At 53.7% G+C, this 19,027-nt stretch overlaps 1 protein-coding gene across 2 annotated transcripts in view; it reads left to right on the top strand.

Moving 5' to 3' along the window:
• The window catches only part of ST8SIA5 (ST8 alpha-N-acetyl-neuraminide alpha-2,8-sialyltransferase 5), a 64,002-nt gene extending 45,553 nt beyond the window's left edge, over window positions 1-18,449 (top strand). For both annotated transcript variants that reach the window (XM_041756575.1, XM_041756569.1), the window contains 4 exons: window positions 1,193-1,337; window positions 5,073-5,185; window positions 5,947-6,039; window positions 7,205-18,449. In XM_041756575.1, coding sequence (XP_041612509.1) covers window positions 1,193-1,337; window positions 5,073-5,185; window positions 5,947-6,039; window positions 7,205-7,673 — 820 coding nt within the window. In that variant the 3' untranslated portion in view covers window positions 7,674-18,449. The remainder of the gene's footprint in view (window positions 1-1,192; window positions 1,338-5,072; window positions 5,186-5,946; window positions 6,040-7,204) is intronic.
• Window positions 18,450-19,027: the final 578 nt, after the last annotated feature.

Genomic DNA, 19,027 nt, shown 5'->3' with positions numbered 1-19,027 from the left:
AGTCCTCAACCTCTCACTGGGCCTCAGAGATGGAGTGACCAGGTTGAGCAGTGGCCACAGTGAGGGACGCCTCCACCTCCTCTGGCCTGGCCGACTCCCAGCTTGGCCTCAGCAGCCACCTTCTCCCTAGGAGGAAGAAGATTGTGTGTTATTTTTTACTTGTCAAGACTGCTTGCATCATCTGAGCTCTAACCCTTCTCTACCTTGTGTTTGAGGTTTGTGAGTGAAAACCACGGGGCTGCTGCTTTTCTTTCTTTTTTTGTTTTTCTTCTTTCTTTCTTTCTTTCTTTCTTTCTTTCTTTCTTTCTTTCTTTCTTTCTTTCTTTCTCTTTCTTCTTTCTTTTCTTTCTTTTCTTTTCTTTTCTTTTTCTTTTCTTTTCTTTTCTTTTCCTTCCTTCCTTCCTTCCTTCCTTCCTTCCTTCCTTCCTTCCTTCCTTCCTTCCTTCCTTCCTTCCTTCCTTTTTCTTTTCAATAGTGAGCTCCTGAAAACCTGTTTTGGAATCAATGAGACTCCTCTTTTTGCAGGAAGTGGTCCAGCACCAGCCCACCAACCCACTTCCTAACACCCCCCCCCCCCCCCCCCCCCGGCCCAAGACACTTCTCAGGGATCAAAATTGCAGGCTTCTGCTGACCGTTTTGTCTCAGTTTTTTGACCCCATGACACAGGGTAAACGCCTTGTTTACAGTCTGATAGGAGGGACCGGGAACCTAAGGATGAGCTCGGTATCCCCAGATTGCCATCAAGGCTGGATCAACAGCACCTCTAGCAAGTAGTAGAATGCTTAGTGGATTTCAATGAGCGCCTGAGTGAGGCAGGATTTAGCCCACAATTGGGAGCCAGAGAGGCGGGGTCTCTGCTGTCAAGGGCTTCAGGCAGGGAGGGGGTTGGTAGGTGACTACGCGGATGGTGTCCAGCCTGTGCTCTGGGGCTTCAGAGACCAGTGATGCTGGGGGGCGGGGGCTGGGCAGCTGGGAGCTCCCAGGGAGGAAGGCCCAGGCTTTGGGAGGGTGTTGAAGGAGAGGGCATGAGCAGAGGTGTGGGAGTGGGGAGTGAGTGCGGGAAGGGGTAGGGGGCGAGAACAGTGCTCCCTGGTCATCCCCAGGAGCCTCATTCCACGACCCTTCTGTTCTTTGAGGAGCTTTGCTCTGCCCCGTGTCACTTGTCTGTCCTGCTCTGTCTCCTGCCTGGCAGGTCCACTCTGTCCCGGTGCTGCAATGCCCCCTCCTTCCTCTTCACCACTCAGAAGAACACGCCCCTGGGGACCAAGCTCAAGTATGAAGTGGACACCAGCGGCATCTACCATATCAACCAGGAGATCTTCCGCATGTTTCCCAAGGTGCTGCTTCAGGCAGGGCGGGCTGGGCGGGGCCCAGGGCCACCCCACGCAGCCCTACGTGGCTGTGCCTGGGTGGAGTGGTGGCATCACTGTGCCATGCCCTCTGCGCCCACTGTCCTGGCTCCGGTTGGCCCAGTGGATAGACTGTGTGGGCATGGTGAATGCCAACTGGCCACTGTCTGAGTGACATTGACAAGAGTGGTTATCAAATGTTGGTTATTGCGTTGCTGCGGAGGACATCCTGAAGCTACCTGGGAGAGTGATTAGGCATTCGTCCCCCACTGGAGGCAGGCACAGCAGCAGCAAAAACATTCATGCAAAGGCTGTGTGCACAAGAAATCACAAACCAGCAGAAAGCAAAGCAAGAATGATTGATCTCACATTGGATGACCTTGGATGGCATCTTCCAAGGCCTCTCCTCCCTGTCCATGACTCTGGAGTTTGGTCTAGGAAAAGCTTTGGCTGTTTTTTATTTTATTTATTTATTTTTTAGGAGATTTTATTTATTTATTCACGAGGGACACAGAGAGAGAGGTGAGACACAGGCAGAGGGAGAAGCAGGCTCCATGCAGGGAGCCAGAGGCGGGACTCGATCCCGGGACCTGAGCCGAAGGCAGACACTCAACCCCTGAGCCACCCAGGCACCCAGTTTGGCTGTTTGTAACAGAAAATCTAAGTTAAACAAGATCAATGTTAATTGTTCTTCTTCCACATAAGAAAAGTCTGGAGGCAAGCTGTTCGTTCAGGGCTGGCATGGTGGCTTCCTGGTCCCGGGTGTGTGGTCCCCTGAGTCACCGAAGCTACAGCACTCCCCTGCACTCCCCTGCACTCCCCTGTGGCCTGATCATGACATCAGACTCCCAGAGAAGGGGCCTGGGGACCTGCGTGGTCAGCCCACTCTGATGAGGACAAAGATTCCACGGGAGGGATGCATAGCCACATCCTGGGGAGCACGGGGCCCAGGGCAGACCTTACTGGGTCCAGTGTATAGACAGCCTGGGTAGGGGGTGTGTTCAGGCCTTTCTGGAAGAAATTCAAGGGCCTACATTGCCCTGCTCCCACGAGAATGCTTGTGACACACACAGCCCAGGGTACTTGCCCGGAGGGCCCCGGGTGAGATGGGGTCCCATGGGGGCAGCAGGTAGGAGCCGAAGGTGGAGAGGCGCCACACTTACCCTCCCATGTCACAGTGCTGGAGGGTGACTGATATAAGCCCCCTCTACAATGTGGGGCTTTCAAGGCCTAGAGTGGGAAGCTGGTGACAGTGGGTGGGATTGCGTGTCACGCCGGCTGTCCCCAAGGGTGACACACGGCTCGGTTATGACATATGGCTCCAGGGAGGGCCATGAGTAGAGACCTCTGAGGCTCAGGGAGTTGCAGCGGGGTTGCCAAATGTTCTCTGGAAAGGGCAGGAGAGTAAACATTTTAAGCTTTTCAGGCCATCTGGTCCCTGTCAGAGCCATCCACCTTTGCGGTCACAGCACACAGCAGCCACCGGCCTTCGCAAACAGCACTCTGGTTCCCATTAGACACTGACACGGGAGCCTCACGTGACTTATCCGTGTCACAAAATCTTCCTCCTTTGATTGCCTCCCCCCCGCCCAACCATTTGAAAATATAAAATCCATGCTTTGCCCGTGAGCTGCACAGAAACGCACAGAAGGTCTGATGTGGCCCTCGGGCCGTGATTAGCCACCCCCCCCCCCACATTAGAGCTTGTGGTATAGAAATATTCCCTCAGAAGTATTTCTTGGGGTTTGCATGAAATACAGCTTCTCGGTCTCCTGCCTCCGCCCTAGAGAGATTCTGATTCCATGGTTCTGGGATGGAGCCCAGCGATTTCTATTTCCAGAAAGTACTCCAGGTTGTTTTTGATGTGCAGAAGTTTGGGAAACACTGACATAGAACATGAAGGCCTTTGAGGATGTCTCCAAAGATAACTTTGGGTTTTTTTCCTTTTTCTGGTAAAAGTCAAGCAGCGCAGTTTCTCCCACTGGCTCTAGCATACCCATGTTTCCCCTCCTGGCCCTGGGCCTGTCCCTCTAGGGAAAATGGGCCCCATTGCCACAGGCTGATGGGGTACCTCCCACAGATCTAGTCTTCCCAGGGTCTGAGGTGCTGTGATTATCCATGCCCCAGCTAGCAGGTGGCCCCACCAGAAGGCCAAGGTGCCGACAGGCTGCTGGCATCCAGGGCGGGCCGGCTGGTGTGAGCTGGGAGGGGAACTACCCAGCAGGCTCCTGGGCCACAAGAGCTTTGTGGCCCGATGACAGTAACAGGACTGGGTCCCCTTGCCAAGATATCTCTGGGCAAGCACAGCCCTGGGTAGGCTTTTTATTCACACCAACGGTTCTTAACCAGGGAGACATTTGGCAGTGTTTGGAAATGTTTGGGTTCATGAGTGAAGGATACCCTTGACTTCTAGTGGGGAGAAGCCAGGGATGCTGCTAGCCATCCTACAGTGCATGGGGCAGCAGCCCCCACAACAAGGAGTGATCCAGTCCAAGATGTCAACAAGTGTCCAGCTGAGAAACTCTGTCCTACACGGTCACATTGAAAAGCATGACACTCACATGTTATTATCCTCATTTTGCAGATGGAAAAACTTGCTGAGAACTCAGAACACTTGTCCCTGGTTCCTTCACCTCCTTATGGTGCAAAACCAGGGCTGACCTTGGTCTTTGCCCAATCCTGGTTGGCCCTGGATTTTCTGGGTTTGACTCAAGCAAAGTCCTGCATCCTAGGCAAGCTCCCTAGTTCTGGGCTAACTGGGGTGGTTGGTCACCCCACTCGTGACTCAGGCCTCTGCTTCTGCCCCATGCCATGCATGTGGCTGCTGGGGTCCCATCTGCCTCAGGTTACTCAGGAGGCGATTATGACCTAGAGCAGGGATGTAGCAGAATCAGGACTCTTAACCCTCAATCCAGCATTTGCTTTTTCCTGCCAACTTGCCTGTGGTCCCCTGGAGGACACGCCCCAGGAGCCTTGTGGGCAGTCAGTACCCATACCAGGGTAACCCCATACCAGGGTAACCCAGCAGTCAGGGTGTACCAAGGTCAAAGTGCTATGAGATGATCACTCCCGGGGTCACTCGGGGTAAGTCCTGGGCTCTCCTGCACTCAGGGCTCTTCCTCTGCCGAGATTTGAGGAGTTGCAGGCTCTCACTGCACCCTGTTGCTCCCTCAGCCCTTGGTCTTCTGTCCCTGCTGCTGCCAAGTCCTGGCATCTCTCCCAGTCCATATGACCCTTGTGTTCCAGGCCTGTGTCCTCCCTCTGTACCCTGCCCAGAGCTGAAAGGGGTGAGGGTCAGGTATGGGCCCCGGGTGGTCTTGGCCCCATCTCTGCTGCTGTCATCCCCCAGCACATTTGCATTAACTCATAAAACATGAATATTGGAAGCTACAGAGAAGATGAGCTGCCAAACACTGGGCAAACCAAAGGCAAGCAGGATGAGCCATAACCTATACTCCCTTCTTTCTGGAAGCCTAAGGCATCCCACAGCTTATTAAAAAAGGCTATGAGGCCTGGCTTCTCTTCCAGTTCATTCGTAATCACCAGTGGGACTGAGAACAAGTGTCCTGACCTCTTCTTGTCTGCAAAGTGGAACAACCACTCTTCCTGCACGTTCTCCGTGAGGCTGGCTCACAGAGGTGGCGATGGGTACAGCAGAGAGGGCAGCAGAAGAAGGCAGGACAAAGGAGTTGCCTCTGACCCCTGTGCTCCCATCTCCCCCAGGACATGCCCTACTACCGGTCCCAGTTTAAGAAGTGTGCAGTGGTGGGCAATGGAGGTATCCTAAAGAACAGCCGCTGTGGGAGAGAGATCAACAGTGCTGACTTTGTCTTCCGGTAAGAGAATTGCCCATGGCGCTCCTGCACCGTGCCCTTCCCTCTGGTGGCACCCTACCCCCAATGCCCTCATGCTCTCCTTCAGCCTATCAGTCCCCTCTCCCCACCCCTGCACACCTTTACACTCTGGTTTTCTCCTTCCCTTCCCCAGCCCTGTCCCTTGGGGCTGGTGGCTGAACCTGCCGGGGCCTGGGTCTCTACATCTGCAGAATGGGAGGTGCATAAGGAGCATGGCAGATATGATGGCACTGAAGACCCCCAGGGGATGTACGCATCTGCTGCTGAGGCCATCTGGGCGGCAACCTCCCTGGTTGGGTTCTACTCTTCCAGAAGCTGGTCTTGGAACCAGGGCAGCCTTGTGGCTCACCCCAATGCTGGCTTTAAGCTAGAGACTGGTCCTTGTATTTCTTCTTCCATAGAGAGATCCCCCTCTTATCTCTTTGGTGATATGTGTTGAGCCTGGATAAAGACGATGGGTCAGAAATAAAAGCTTAAAGCAAAAGGATTGGGGTCGAGGCTGTGGTGGGGTCTCACGGGTCATGGATCTGTAATCAATGTGCCACTCAGGGTGGGAGGGGGAAGGAGTTAAACCTGCCTCTCTGAGCACAGGCTACCAAGAATCCACCCACTGGCTGCCTCTGCATCCCTCTGCCCTGTATGAGCACCATCTTGTCCTTCCCCACACCCTCACTCTGCCCACTCTTCAGCTCCATCTAGAATGAGTGAGCACATGCAGCTGGGCCACCTTGTTTCTTCTGCAGGTGCAACCTACCCCCCATCTCAGAGAAGTACACCATGGATGTGGGGGTGAAGACGGATGTGGTCACTGTGAACCCCAGCATCATCACAGAGAGGTCAGTGACCCTCCAAACTCATGTTGTTCAATATAGCAGTTGTTAGTGTCACATGTGACTACGGGCCCCGGGAAATGTGGCTGTCCAGATTGACGTGTGCTGTCTGTAGCGTCAGACATACACCTGATTGTCAAAGACTTACCATGCAAAAGAGGATGACCCATTGGTCATCAATTGCATATATTGATTGCATGTAGAAATCATAGTATTTTGGGGTATGTCAAGTTAAATAAAATGTGAGCATTAAATATAAGATGATAAAAATTAATTTCACCCATGTCTTTCTACTTATTTACTTGTAGTCATTAGGACATTTAAAATGACATATGTGGCCTATATTGTATTTTCCTTGGGCAGCACCAGTACTAGAGAGTCTTCACGTAGATGGGCCATAAAGCTTTCCAGTGGTGATGGGGCAGGCAGCTCCCCATGCTGGTATGTCCCTGCAGCTCTGGGAAGAGGCCTCCCGCAAAGATCTCAGGACCTACCCAGTTCCCCTCCTGGGGTCCATGTGTCTGGGAGGCCTCGGGGAAGGGTGCTATTGGGTTAAAATTCCAACCAGAGGCATCATCACACCATCCAGGTCAGGCTGGGGGTGGAAGGGAAAACAGTCCAGAGACCAGAGGGTGGGGAGTTGGTAAATCAGGTGCAATGGCCAGCAGCACGTACTGAGTCAGCAAAGTAAAGGAGCATCAGAGAGGAGAGAGATGAGCCCACGGGGGGGCGGGGGAGGGCGGGGGGGGGTGCTCTTTAATGTGAAGAAAAAGGTAAGTGAGGGCTGTGGGGCAGGAGGGCAGAGAGGACACGCGGGCTCATTTGTCGTACTTCACTGGGGATCTTGGGAAAGAAAGCACAGGTGAACGCCCTGAGGACTCCAGGGAGAGCCTCTGCTTCCTCTCCACTTCCCCACCAAGCCCACCCTGGGGCACCCCCGTCCTTTGGGGTGAAGCGTGGCCCTCCCTACACTGTTGTCCCTTTGGGCTCCGCACACAAATAGAGCGGCAGCTGGGAGAGGCAGGACGTTCATCTTCGGAGGTGAGTGACAGGGTGGGGAGCGGGATGGGCCTCTCCGCAGGCCCGGGGTGCCGGGTGGGGGCAGCAGGGGCTCCCGGGGCCCAGGCCTGGGGACCTGGCCCCCAACCGTCTCGCTCTGGCCTCCGCCCAGGTTCCACAAGTTGGAGAAGTGGCGGCGGCCCTTCTACCGGGTGCTGCAGGTGTACGAGAACGCGTCGGTGCTGCTGCCCGCCTTCTACAACACGCGCAACACCGACGTGTCCATCCGTGTCAAGTACGTGCTGGACGACTTCGAGTCGCCGCAGGCCGTGTACTACTTCCACCCGCAGTACCTGGTCAACGTGTCGCGCTACTGGCTCAGCCTGGGGGTGCGCGCCAAGCGCATCAGCACCGGCCTCATCTTGGCCACAGCGGCGCTCGAGCTCTGTGAGGAAGTGCACCTGTTCGGCTTCTGGGCCTTCCCCATGAACCCCTCGGGCCTCTACATCACCCACCACTACTACGACAACGTCAAGCCCCGCCCCGGCTTCCACGCCATGCCCTCCGAGATCTTCAACTTCCTGCACCTGCACAGCCGGGGCATCCTGCGCGTGCACACAGGCACCTGCAGCTGCTGCTGAGGGCGGCGCACGCTGGCCCGCCACCGGCCACCCCCGGGCAAGCAGAACTGCGCTCCTCCTCTTCCTCCTCTCCTTCCTGCGCCGGGCAGTGTGGGGGGCGCCTGGCGTTTGGGCTGTCACTACCTCGGGGTGTTCAGCTTCCTGTTTGGGTGGGTGGGCCAGGAGGCAGGGATGGGGAGGCCCCGGGTAGAATCAGCTCTGTGCTAAGCATCCTGGCCTCGGCTGGCAGGGGCAGGGGTGTCCCCGTGTCCCCACCCTGCCCACTGGGAGCAAGCTGCTGAGCCAAGCCTCAAGATGGGGCTTTGGGGGTTGCAAGTGACTAAAGCACATTTGCACTTAATTTTAGCATTCGGGAAAGCACACACTGTAGTGGCCTTGCCACTGCTGAGGGAAGGCCCTGAAGGACAGAAATGAGGGAGACTGAACATGTGAGCACGGTCAAGATTTGGCTTCCTGAGTTTTATCCGAGGCCCCAGCCGTGATTTGCTATCTAGAGTCTCTGAGCTTACAGATCTACCCAGCAGCCGGACCTTCCCATGAAGACAGATACAGTGGCTTAGGGAGGTCCAGGGTTTAATCAAGGTCACTCCAGCTGATGTAAGTCCCTTAAGTGACACCATGAGATGTAATTCAAGCCCCGTGTCTTAGCATCTTCGCCTCAACACTCTCAGCTGAGAGCCATGCTCTTTCACACGCATCCTCAGACACACACACATAGTCTCGGCACCTCCAAGTCCGATCCTGTGTCTGATCCTCCTAATGACAAGGACCAGCCATTTGCACGAAGGTTTTCAGGTCAATGGTATTGACTTAATCTGTGCTTCGCAATATGCTTCCTCTCCCGTCTCCTTATTTTCAGCTCTATTTTAACCAGGAGTTATTTATAAGATCCCTTCCTCTTTCTGTTCCCGAATCCTGCGGAATCCTGCTGCATTGTGTTCCTGAGCTGAAACTGTAGGCTCCAGGCTGGAAAGCGCTGAGATGTGACTGATGAGCTTCGCAGATGGAAGTGCCTCACGGCCTCCAACACCAGCATCACTGAGGGTTCCACTGTGAAGGCAGGACTTCCCACATCATGAAACCTGGTGGCCTCCCCACCCATGGACACCCGGAGCCTGTGCTTTGGGAATTTAGCTGTGCCTGGGCTGAAAGGAGTTAGCATGGCATTTTGCCTCTGAAGTTCACTGTCTTTGCTTCCCCCATGCTGTCTAGGCCATCAGTGTGGTCCTACCTGATAGACACCCACAAAGACTTGCCTTAGAACCTAGCTTCGGGGAATGTTACTTCCGGAGGACCTCAGGCCCCTCCTGCCTTTTCTCAGAAGCCTATTCTGCTTGGGTCTGGGGGTGGGCTTGGGAAGACAGGATGACCAATAAAGGCAGAGTCACTGTCCTCTCGGGGTGGAGGGCATACCCCAGCCCAGCCCAAGAAGGGCAAGGAGCTGTGAGGTTTCAGCTGGGAGTGGGGAGCACAATCTGGTGACTGCATTTTATAGGCAGAGCAGCAGGCCCAGCCAGGGAGAGACAGAGGAGAGCATGGGCTCAGCCCTGGGCCTCTAGGCTGCTGGTCCAGGGCTCGTTTCTTGGCTAATCCCCTTGGTTTGGGCTTGTGTTTCCTGGAGGGCATGCTCCATGCACAACCCTGTTCTGGAGGCTGACCTTCCACCTTTGTTCTGAGCCCTGGTCCTCACTGGGCAAGCCTTGGGCTGCTTGTCTGTAGAGCAGGGAAGTAGCCAGTGAGACAAACTAGACCCTAGTGAGCCATACGCTGGGAAAAGCTGTGCGAGCCTGGGGATGACCAGGCTTTCTTGGGCTCTGTCTGTCCCTCCCAAGGAAGATACTTCTGGGGAAGGTTCCAGTTAGCTGAGGTTTCCATCTGCATGTTTGTGGTTAATTGAGCCCAGTTCTTGAAACCGTGGAATGTCAGAACTGTGAGGCTCCTAGAGACCATTTTGTCTCATTTAAGGAGACAGACCTAGAAGGAGGGGTGACCTACTGAACAGAGCCCCTGGGTGACACTTCTGTTCCAAGTGTGTTGGGGGCAGGAGCCGTGGCAATCAGACGTCAGGATTCCCACTGCTTGGGGGTGCCGTGGGTTGGTGTCTGCCCCAGCAGGGCCCTTGTAGGAGCGGGGGATAGAACGTCATGATTCACTCCATAGAGGAGTCGGGACTCATGGTCCCATTTCTGCCTGTGGGTATTAGGGCGAGTCTCTTTTCTCCCCACAGACCTATTGCCTCATATTTACAACTAGAAGCTTACGAAAGATCTCTAGGGTCTTTACAACCTCTAATTTGCTTTTGGAGGCATCCCTGATATACAGATCTGAGCCACAAGTAGTGTTTACTATTTTAACAGCTAACATTCAGTGTGCTCTCATTCCACGTCAGGCCCAGCACGTTTCTTTTCAATTATCTCCTGTGGTCCTCAAAAGACCCCCTTAGGTAAGGAGGCTCCTACTGGAGGCTCACAGTGATCTAGTGACTTGCCCATGGTCAGGCACCCAATGGAGGAGATCGCACCCAGGTTTGTGGAACCCCAAAGCCTATGCTCGTCTGTCTCAGCTGCTTCTCAGCCAGTGTCATGAGGGCTGGAACAAGAGGGATCCTGATGGAGGTGCCTCTGCAGGGTGTTACTGGGCCCTACTCCAGGGACAAATGCTCTGGGAGGCTGTCCTGGGTCCGGGAGACAGTCTCTGCTTGGAGGTGTCCCCCACCCCCATCCACTGTAGCAACACTCACCCACCCGTGGTAGAATGGGTGCCACTCCAGCCCTGCAGGGAGCTGAGATCATCTCTACATCTTGTAGGTGAGGGGAGATGCCCAGAAAGCATACATGTTAGGTGACAACATGTTGAGTGACTTGCCCAAGTCCCATGGCCAGCGAGTGCCTCAGTTGGGACTCATCCATTCTCCTGACTTCCAGGCCATGCTTGTTCTCCTGCAGTCGGTGTTTGTGGGAAAAACATTGTGTTCAAAGGCTCTGAGGGATGTGGGCCTTGACTCAGGAAGCCCCCCTGCTTTGTTCCCTGCTCCTCCAACTCCGTACCATGGGGTAGTGCAGACTACCAGTTAAATTCTCATTGAGGGAAATCGATTTCCCACAAATAAAACAACCCCCATGTCTTCTCTGTGCTAAACTCACTGCTCCAGGGTTAAAAGGCAGCAAAAACAAGTAAATGACTCAGTGCTTAGCCAAGCAGAACGGAAGGTGGCTCAAGGTCAGATGCAGCCTGTGAAACTCAGCAGCAAAGCTGCTGGGGCGACTCTGCTGGCTGGTCACCTGGTGCTGCAGAGAGCAGAGAGCCCCCAGCCCTGCACTCTGCTGAGTGGGCGGAGCCAGCAGGGGCAGCGCTTCCTTTTGGTTGAGGGAGGGCACAGGGCTAGCTTCAGCTGGGCTGAACAAGTAATTACTCAACAAGTAATTACTGAGCACTTACTTTGTGCCAGGCATTGTGCTGGGTGCCAGGGACCAACCATCAAATCGTAGCCGGTGCTCTCCCCAGAGGGTGTCCAGACGCTGAGTCCAGAGCCCACATGCTGCACAGGAGCTGTGCAGGGAGTTGGCAAGTCTGCACTCCAGGACAGTTACCAGGAGAAGAGGACAGGGCCTACCGGAGTTAAGCTGGAATTCTGAAGGTTGGTGATGGCCAAAGCAGTGGCCGCTCCTCAGGCCTCATCCTTGACGTTCACGTGACATGTGATGGGGGTGGTGGTGGTGGCTTCACCATCCTTTTGAGGCCTCTCTTCCTTTGTTTCCTAACAAACCACCCTCCCCTGACTTTATTTCTGTCTCTGAATACTCCTTCTCAGGCCCCTTTGTTGATTCACCTCCTGGGAGGCTTCTTCAGGGCTCTCTTCTCTCAGCAGGCGTGCTCCTGCAGAAATCTCACCTCCTCACACCCCCCTGTCCTGTCCCTGTGTCTCAGCCCCCTTACCTGCAAGCCAGGTCTCCCTTAGAGCATCAGAAGCACACTCACCACAGCCTTCTGGACGTCTGTACCTGCACGGCATCTCCAACCTCACTGTGTCCTCAGCTGACATAGTTGAAAGGACAACCTGGCTTCAGGGTTCCCTCTTACCATGTACTAGCTGGGTGACCTCCAGGGAGCTGCCTAAGTCCCTGGATCCTCTGATCCATTATTTGAGGAGTGAGGCCAAGACACCAGCCTCTCTAGCTGTGGCAAAAGTCAAGTGAAATAGGGTCTCACAATGTCTAGCATAGAACCCGGCACAAACTAGACACCCAGCACCGGTCCCTCTGCCTCCTCCCTTCCACATCCCTCCCCTGGTGAATGGCTTTCCTGCACTTTCCCCAGAAACTGGGTCAACCTTGGCTCTTCCTTTTCTTTCACCTTCGATGTCAGCATAACTACTGGAGAACCACCCCCCCATGATGCCTGCCATTCGGTGGCTGCTGCTGAGTGAGTGGTGATGTCTGGCTTGAAATTCAGACTAGGGGCTTCAGTGAGAAAAGAGTGAAAGTGGAGATATAGCACACAACCCAACTTCTGCACTTTGTATAAACGTGAGTATAAAATATAACCTGCCATTAAGCTACCGACAAAAGAAATAATTGGAAATCTAAAACATTTATGAAATCCATTTTGGCCTGGATATGATCAGATATACTTTTTCCCCCTATTTTTGATTGTGATAAAATGTACATAAAATTGACCACTTTAGCCATTTTTCAAGTATACAGTTCAGTAGTGCTAAGTGCATTCACATTGTTGTGCGACCAATCTCCACAACACTTTTCATGTTGCAGAACAAGCTCCGTACCCATCAGAGGAGAACTCCCATTCCCGCCCCGCCACCCTGCCTCTGGCCCGCAGCACCCACAGCTCTGCTTTCAGCCTTTGTGAATTTGTTCTCAGTACCTTGCATAAGTGGAATCATACAGTATCTGTCTTTTTGTGACTGGTTTATTTCTCACAGAAGCATTTAGGCAGGTACAAGCTGTTCTTCAATGATGTTAACTGTTTCCAGTGTCTCTGTAATAGAATTCTGATTTTCCTTTCCATCTGGAGCAGTTGTCCTGGGCCCTTGGTCTGTCCCTGGCTTCTGATGATCTTGGCGCCTTTGTGGAGGCTCGGCGCGGACCTGGTCTGCTTTGCCAGCAGGCCTTAGCTGTCCTGGCTACACAGCGTCCCGAGAGGCAGCAGCTCTGCCCATCTTTTTTCAAGTCTAGATATTTTCCCCTGCATAGTCTTTTATGTGAAGCCCCCCCACCTCCCGGCTTTTTTCATTTCAAAAAACAGTCGCTGATGTAGCTCTTGGCACAAAAGCCAGAAATCAGTGACTGTCTTTCTTTCCCCTCCGGGGATGGTTCCCTTGGCAACTAAGTAACTCATTTCTTTCAACAAAATGACTTGCTCAGCTTTGGGGTAAAAGTTTTATTTCCTCTGAATTGTGGTTCTCAGCCTTGTGGGCACATTAGAATCACCTGGGGATCTTCATAAAGTAACCCCCATGCCATGTCCCCGCCCTCACAGAGAATCTGATATGATCGGCTTAGGGAGAGGGCCTCCTATCTTTATTTTTAAAAATCTTACGTGATTCTATTGCATAGCGGTTAAGATTCATTGCCCTAAGGCAGAGAGGTTCCACCCTGGCTCTACTTTGGGGTCATCTGAGGAGCCTTGGGAAATACTTCTGCTGGGACCCCACCCGCCCCCAGATCCAGTTGGTCTGAGGTTTGACCGAGGTATTTCAAACTTTCCTGGTGATTCTAACATGTAGCCAGGGTTAGGAACCACTATTCTAGAGCAGTGGTTCTGGAACTTGAACCCTTGTCAGAGTCCGAGTCACCTGGAGCGCTCAGGGGCTCCTGGGCCTCCGCCCTGTGGTCTCTGACTTGGTGAGTTGGCTTGAGCCTTTCTCAGATAGCTCCCAAGTGATGGTGATGGTGGTGACATGGTGACACTAGTCCCTGGCCACTAGAGGATCTTCTGACTAGCTGGACCCTGTTCTCCTACTTTCCTCACCCTCCACCCCCATCCCTGCATTGGGGGTTGGGAAAAGCCGATTGGAGCCTGAGGCTTCTTAAAGGTACCAAATAGCTTTTCTTTTTTCGAACATTTTAAACACTGAAATAAACATTAAGAAATATTTTTAAACCAAAGGTACATAGATATTTCTTCTCCCAGGTTAGAGGGCTCTGAGTGGGCCTGGATTAAGAATTTATTTATGCCTGGGATTACCATACCATGCATTTGTGATCAGAGCTAAGGGGTTGATGTCTCTGGAGTGTGGGACCACCAACCTGTGACCAGGGGAAGGTCATTCTGTGACCGGTGCTGGAAGGCAGATAGCATCGGTGGCCACACTGCACTCTCTGGCACAGACCGTTCCTGGGCCCCAGGGAGTGTGTGTGTGTGTGTGTGTGTGTGTGTGTGTGTGTGTGTAGGGAAACTGGGTGCAGTGATCTGTCCCCACCCCCACCGAACCCATGGAAAACAAGTAGGAAGGTAGTGGTGAGAAGATGTGCTACAGAAATGGCTTGTGTGCCCAGGGAGTAGAGGTCCCTTCCTGCTGCATTACACTCTTCCTTCCTTTTCCACCTTCCTTTGGAAAAGGCTCCAGTTGAAACCAGCTATGTAGTGTCTGGATCCTGTCTCAGTCTCCTCCAACGGGTTGACACATCCCCTTGCCCCTTCCCTCTGCAGATGCCCCCAATGGTGTGGTCCCAGTGAGAACTTGATCCAAATGGCAGGCAGCTCAGAATCCCACATTCAAGTGCAAAGTTTACGAGACCCCCCCCAGCCCCCCCCCCCCCGCCTCCCCGCCCCAACACCTGGGAGACTTGTTCATGTAGAATATGGTCCCTATCTTACCGAAATAAGGTCAAAACACACCTCACCTCCCAGGACGACTTACCCAAGCAAGCTCACTCAGCCCTTATATAGCTGTGGACTCGAAGGAAAATTAATCTTGAGCCCCTGAAACAGATGCTAAAAAGCTCTGTTTGTTTAGGACCAAATATTGTGCTAACAGCAGATCCCTCGTGGGGTTCACCTTAATTCTGAATTCAATTCTGGGGAACTTGATTCTGGTTTCTCCTAGGAAAGCGAGTTAAGAGAATGACAACAGCTACCTGGATCTAGCAAGAAGTGACAGCTAGTAGTAACGACATTACAAAGATCAAAACTGTACGTGTCAGAAAGCGCCAAGTGATCTGAGGCCATTTAGTGGAGGGGCAAATGCGTCGTCACGAAGCATTTTTTAGGTCTGCTCGCCTGTGGTGTCCTCAACCAGATGGGGGTAGGGAAATGCGCTGAGCCGTATACTATGTTTAAGAAGGAGGAGGAAGCAGTGCACCCATTTTGGAATTACTTCCCTCCCCGCAACACTTAAAACAGTCATAGAAATCTTGGTGCTTAAAAGGTTAGCCCTGCGTTATCTTGAGGTTCAGGCAGGGCCAATAGTTCATTTTCTGATAGCATAGGATAAATGAGGTGGGCAAACTCAGTCTTTTGGACTTAGGTGTCATTCCTTCTGATCTTTGCCACCCTTCAGAGCAGAGGAGGAAGGAGGAGACGCTGCACCGCTTCCACCTACCCTCCCCCTTAAGACTTGCAGCATGGCCCATGGTGGGGGCCAGGGCAAGGGCCAGGATGTTCCTTTTCTGCACTTCTGCTTCCACCTCTGGTGTCTTTGCTGTGCTGGGACCAGGGCAGGTGCTGCCAGGACCCGAGCCTGGATTTATCTGTGAATTTGAGAATACGACTCCCCCCTCCCCACTGTCCCCCTGCACAGGTGAGCACTTCTGCTTTCCAAACACCTTCCTCACTCCTTTCTCACCAGGACTGGCTGTATTCCGTGAGAAGCTGGGGCGGTTAGGGGCCTCCCTGTCTGACTGCGCCCCGAAAGGATGACAGTGGCATGCCCCAGGTCACATGGGATTTGTGGTGGAGTTCTGGTGCTGGGGGCCGGGAGGGAGGCAGCCGTGCTCTGCTCTTGCCTCTGGGGCTTATCTGCTTCTTCCGTCTGAGGTTGTCAGGCTGATGGGCCTCAGGTCCAGGCCCAGGCCTCAGCCCCAGCCTCACTCCCTGCTGGGGGATCGGGGGGAGAGGGAGACATCTTCTTCGGTGTTCATTCCTCTCTAGGTCCCAAGCTCAGGGGCCCCAGAGCCAGGACACTTGCTGGCCATACCCAAGGGGGTGAGAGTGGAGGCAGTTTTGCTTGGCAGAGTCACCCAACACCCCTGGCCTGAGCAAAGTGGGATTGCAGATGGAGTTAGCTCAGAGCCAGGGACGCAGCCCCCAGTGCTGAGGCCATTGGGAGAAGGCTGCTGGGGTCCTGGGTGACAGGGGCCAACTCTCTTGTCCCCTTCTCCAGTGGGACCCTTGACTCACCATGGCTGCCTTGGGAGTGTGTCCTTCTGCCCCGGTTGCTGGCCCTCCCTGGGGCTCCCTTGCCTGCACACATGTTTTAGGGATGCGACAGGGTCTTCCCAGTGGCCTGCAAATTTCCTTTCCAGACCCAACTGCCCTCCCGTCTGAAAGCCATAACTCTTCTTCGAAGCCGTATTGTTTGGACTAAAATATATGCATCTGTTGTTTCTTTTTTTAAACAACACTTTATCTCAATGAGCGTCTGCTGGGCTGTTGAGTGTTACAGTTTGGGGTCCATCCCCGGCCACCTGGCTCCCTAGAGGAAGCCAGGACAGACCACGGAGGTGAACAGGGGAGCAGTGGAAACCCGTTGACTGGTGGCCCGGTGCTCCCTGCCCCACAGCTGTGCGCGGCCTCAGCCAGGCTCCAGGTCCTTTCACAGGAAGCCCTGCCTCATGGGTCCCGGGAAGGCCGAGAAGTCTGTCCCTGAGGGTTTGGTGGCACTGACTCAACCCTGAGCAGCCTCCCGCACCGGAGGACGAACCGAGCCCCGTGTGCTCCTGGGCCCGGCGCCTCTCCTGCTCCTCTCTCTCGGGAGCCCAATCACGCGGCACTGGGCCACACTGGGAAGGGAAGGGAGACCTGGGTGTCATTTGCTGGGACGTGGAGACACTCGGTGTGAGCGGCACTGGGATGTCGCTGGAACACAGCCCCCGGCCCTGGCTCTTTGGGTTGGCTCCTCGACTGCCCTGATCACCCTGGAGAGCACGGCCCTGTGGCCTCCGGGGCCCGGGGAGCACGGGCTCCAGCCCTCCCTTCTCTTCATGCAGCCCTGCTCTGGAGCGGGGATCACACACCCCTGCAGCACCCTGCCAGCCGTGTGTGGCTGTCCCTGAGGGATTTGGGAGTGATGACTGATCTGTCCTCAGAGTATAATCAGGGTACTTTGTATCTGTCACTGTGCTTGAAAGGCCCTCCTTTTCCACCCAATAAAACCAGTCAGACAGTTCATCTAGCAAAGGCTCTTGCGCTGTGGCCCAGGGTGTGTGTGTGTGTGTGTGTGTGTTTGGGGGCTGGGCTCTCGCAGGCACAGCACCCTCCCCCCCCCACCCCGAGGAAGCTGCTGGCTCTTGCGAGGGGCTCACAGCCACCCTGGGCACAGGTTTGGGCCGTCCTGGGTGGGGTCCTTATGGGAAGACCTGTCTGCATCTGAGCCGGGGAGCAGGCGGCTCTCAAGAAGGGTGCAGAGACCAGATCCAGACCTACAGTCAGGTAGGAAGCTGAAGTGACACGCTACAGGGTGCAGGAGGATGTGGAGAGGGCACCACAAGCTCGAGTCAGAGGAGGAAGAGTCCAGGCAGGCTGGAGGGCTGCCGGAGCAGGTGGTATTTCAGCTGTGCCCCTACCTGGAAGCTATGCAGACCTACTTTTTTGAAGCAAGGTCGCCGTCAAGGTCTGGAGTCACATCAAAAGGCCTCTGAGCACTAATTATCTTCTTATAACATTTTTAAAAAGATTCTTTCCATGCCAATCTCCATGAGTGTGTTTAAAATAGGATTTTATATACATATATATGTAAGACATATATACAGTTTTTAAAATTCATGCACAAACAGCCTGACCAGGGTTAGCCTGTAGAAAAGACTCCCCAGATCTGCATCTTGGGGAAGTCCAAAGCCCTCCCCATGTTTTCCCATTGGAGAAGACAACGTGCAGATTCCCAGAGGCTGGCATTTTCACGGCCCCTCTGCCTTCAGACTCCTGCTCCTGAGCATGGTTTGGCTTTATATCCCTTAACCACTCAGGTACTAGATGCAGACCGTCAGTGATGGGATAATGCATCCCAGAGTGATACGGGAGGAGAGAAGAAGGATGGAAGCCATCTCTAAATGCGCAACCTCAAATGGAATGTTTCGCATCCCTGGGCTGACATGTCCTTGGCCAGCCAGCCTCCCCCTGTGGACACCCCAGGCAGCCCCAGCCTCTGCCTGTCGCTCCGGCCCCTCCTCTTCCTGACCCTTTCAGTGCCTCCCTGTCCCCAGCCCCCCAGCTCCCTCCAGCGGAGAACACAGCCCCATGCACTCTGCATTCAATCTCCTATGGAACCTGGATCTTAGCTCACCTTTGACCTTCCTCCCTCCCTCCCAACAAGGATGGATGCCACCTGCAAGATGTTTAAATGTTTCTTATTATGATAGCATAACACCAAACACTCAAGCAAGCAACTGTGGAATCTAAGGACGTGGTCTGAGGGTTAGCCCTGAGACCTGGGCACTGCATTCTAGTCTTGTCATCATAAGAAAAAAGAACAATCTGAGGGTCAGGGAAGTAGGAGTTCAATATATATTTTTGACTGAATGAAGGGATGAATGTATCAATAAGCTGGGGAACAGAAGTTGAATGTAGTTCATTTATTTCTTTAATAAACACTTAACGGAGGCTCGTGATCTGATTTCTTTTTAAGTACAAATCCCTCGGTGGCTCTGAGCAGAATGGATCAGACTGAGCAGGAAGGGTTGAAGGTGAGCTTTTTAAATATCCCCGGTAGCCTAAAGTGGCTATGGGAACTAACATTTTAGTGAAACAGGAAAACCAGCAACCTCACGCCACTGCATCAGCGGCCCTGCTTCCAGAATAGGAGATGGTTCATTTTGAGATAGCCGACCCACTGGTTGCCGTGGGTGAGAAACTGGGCATACGTGATGGTGGGGAGCCACAGGTGGGACCCAGACCTTTCAGGACACACAGGTTCCTCCTACTTACATGTGCTCTCTACACCCCACTCACCCCAACACACGCACACTCATGATTGGCTCATTCATTGATCTTGTCTTGAGGGCCACATGCATGCTCTAGGGGGCACTGGGGAACACATGATTTCCTTGGAAGGGAGTGCGGGCTGGTGGGAGGGAGAGGGGTCAGGGTATATTGAATTACTGATCCCAGTTCTTCACCCCTTGCCACATCCACACCCTTAGCTATGAGATCTTATGGCTCTAGCCTCCGGACTCGGCCAT

The sequence above is a fragment of the Vulpes lagopus genome, chromosome 1 (assembly GCF_018345385.1).
Source record: "Vulpes lagopus strain Blue_001 chromosome 1, ASM1834538v1, whole genome shotgun sequence".
NCBI lineage: Eukaryota > Metazoa > Chordata > Mammalia > Carnivora > Canidae > Vulpes > Vulpes lagopus.
Note: the sequence above shows the minus strand (reverse complement) of the source record. Positions and strands in the feature narration are given on the sequence as shown.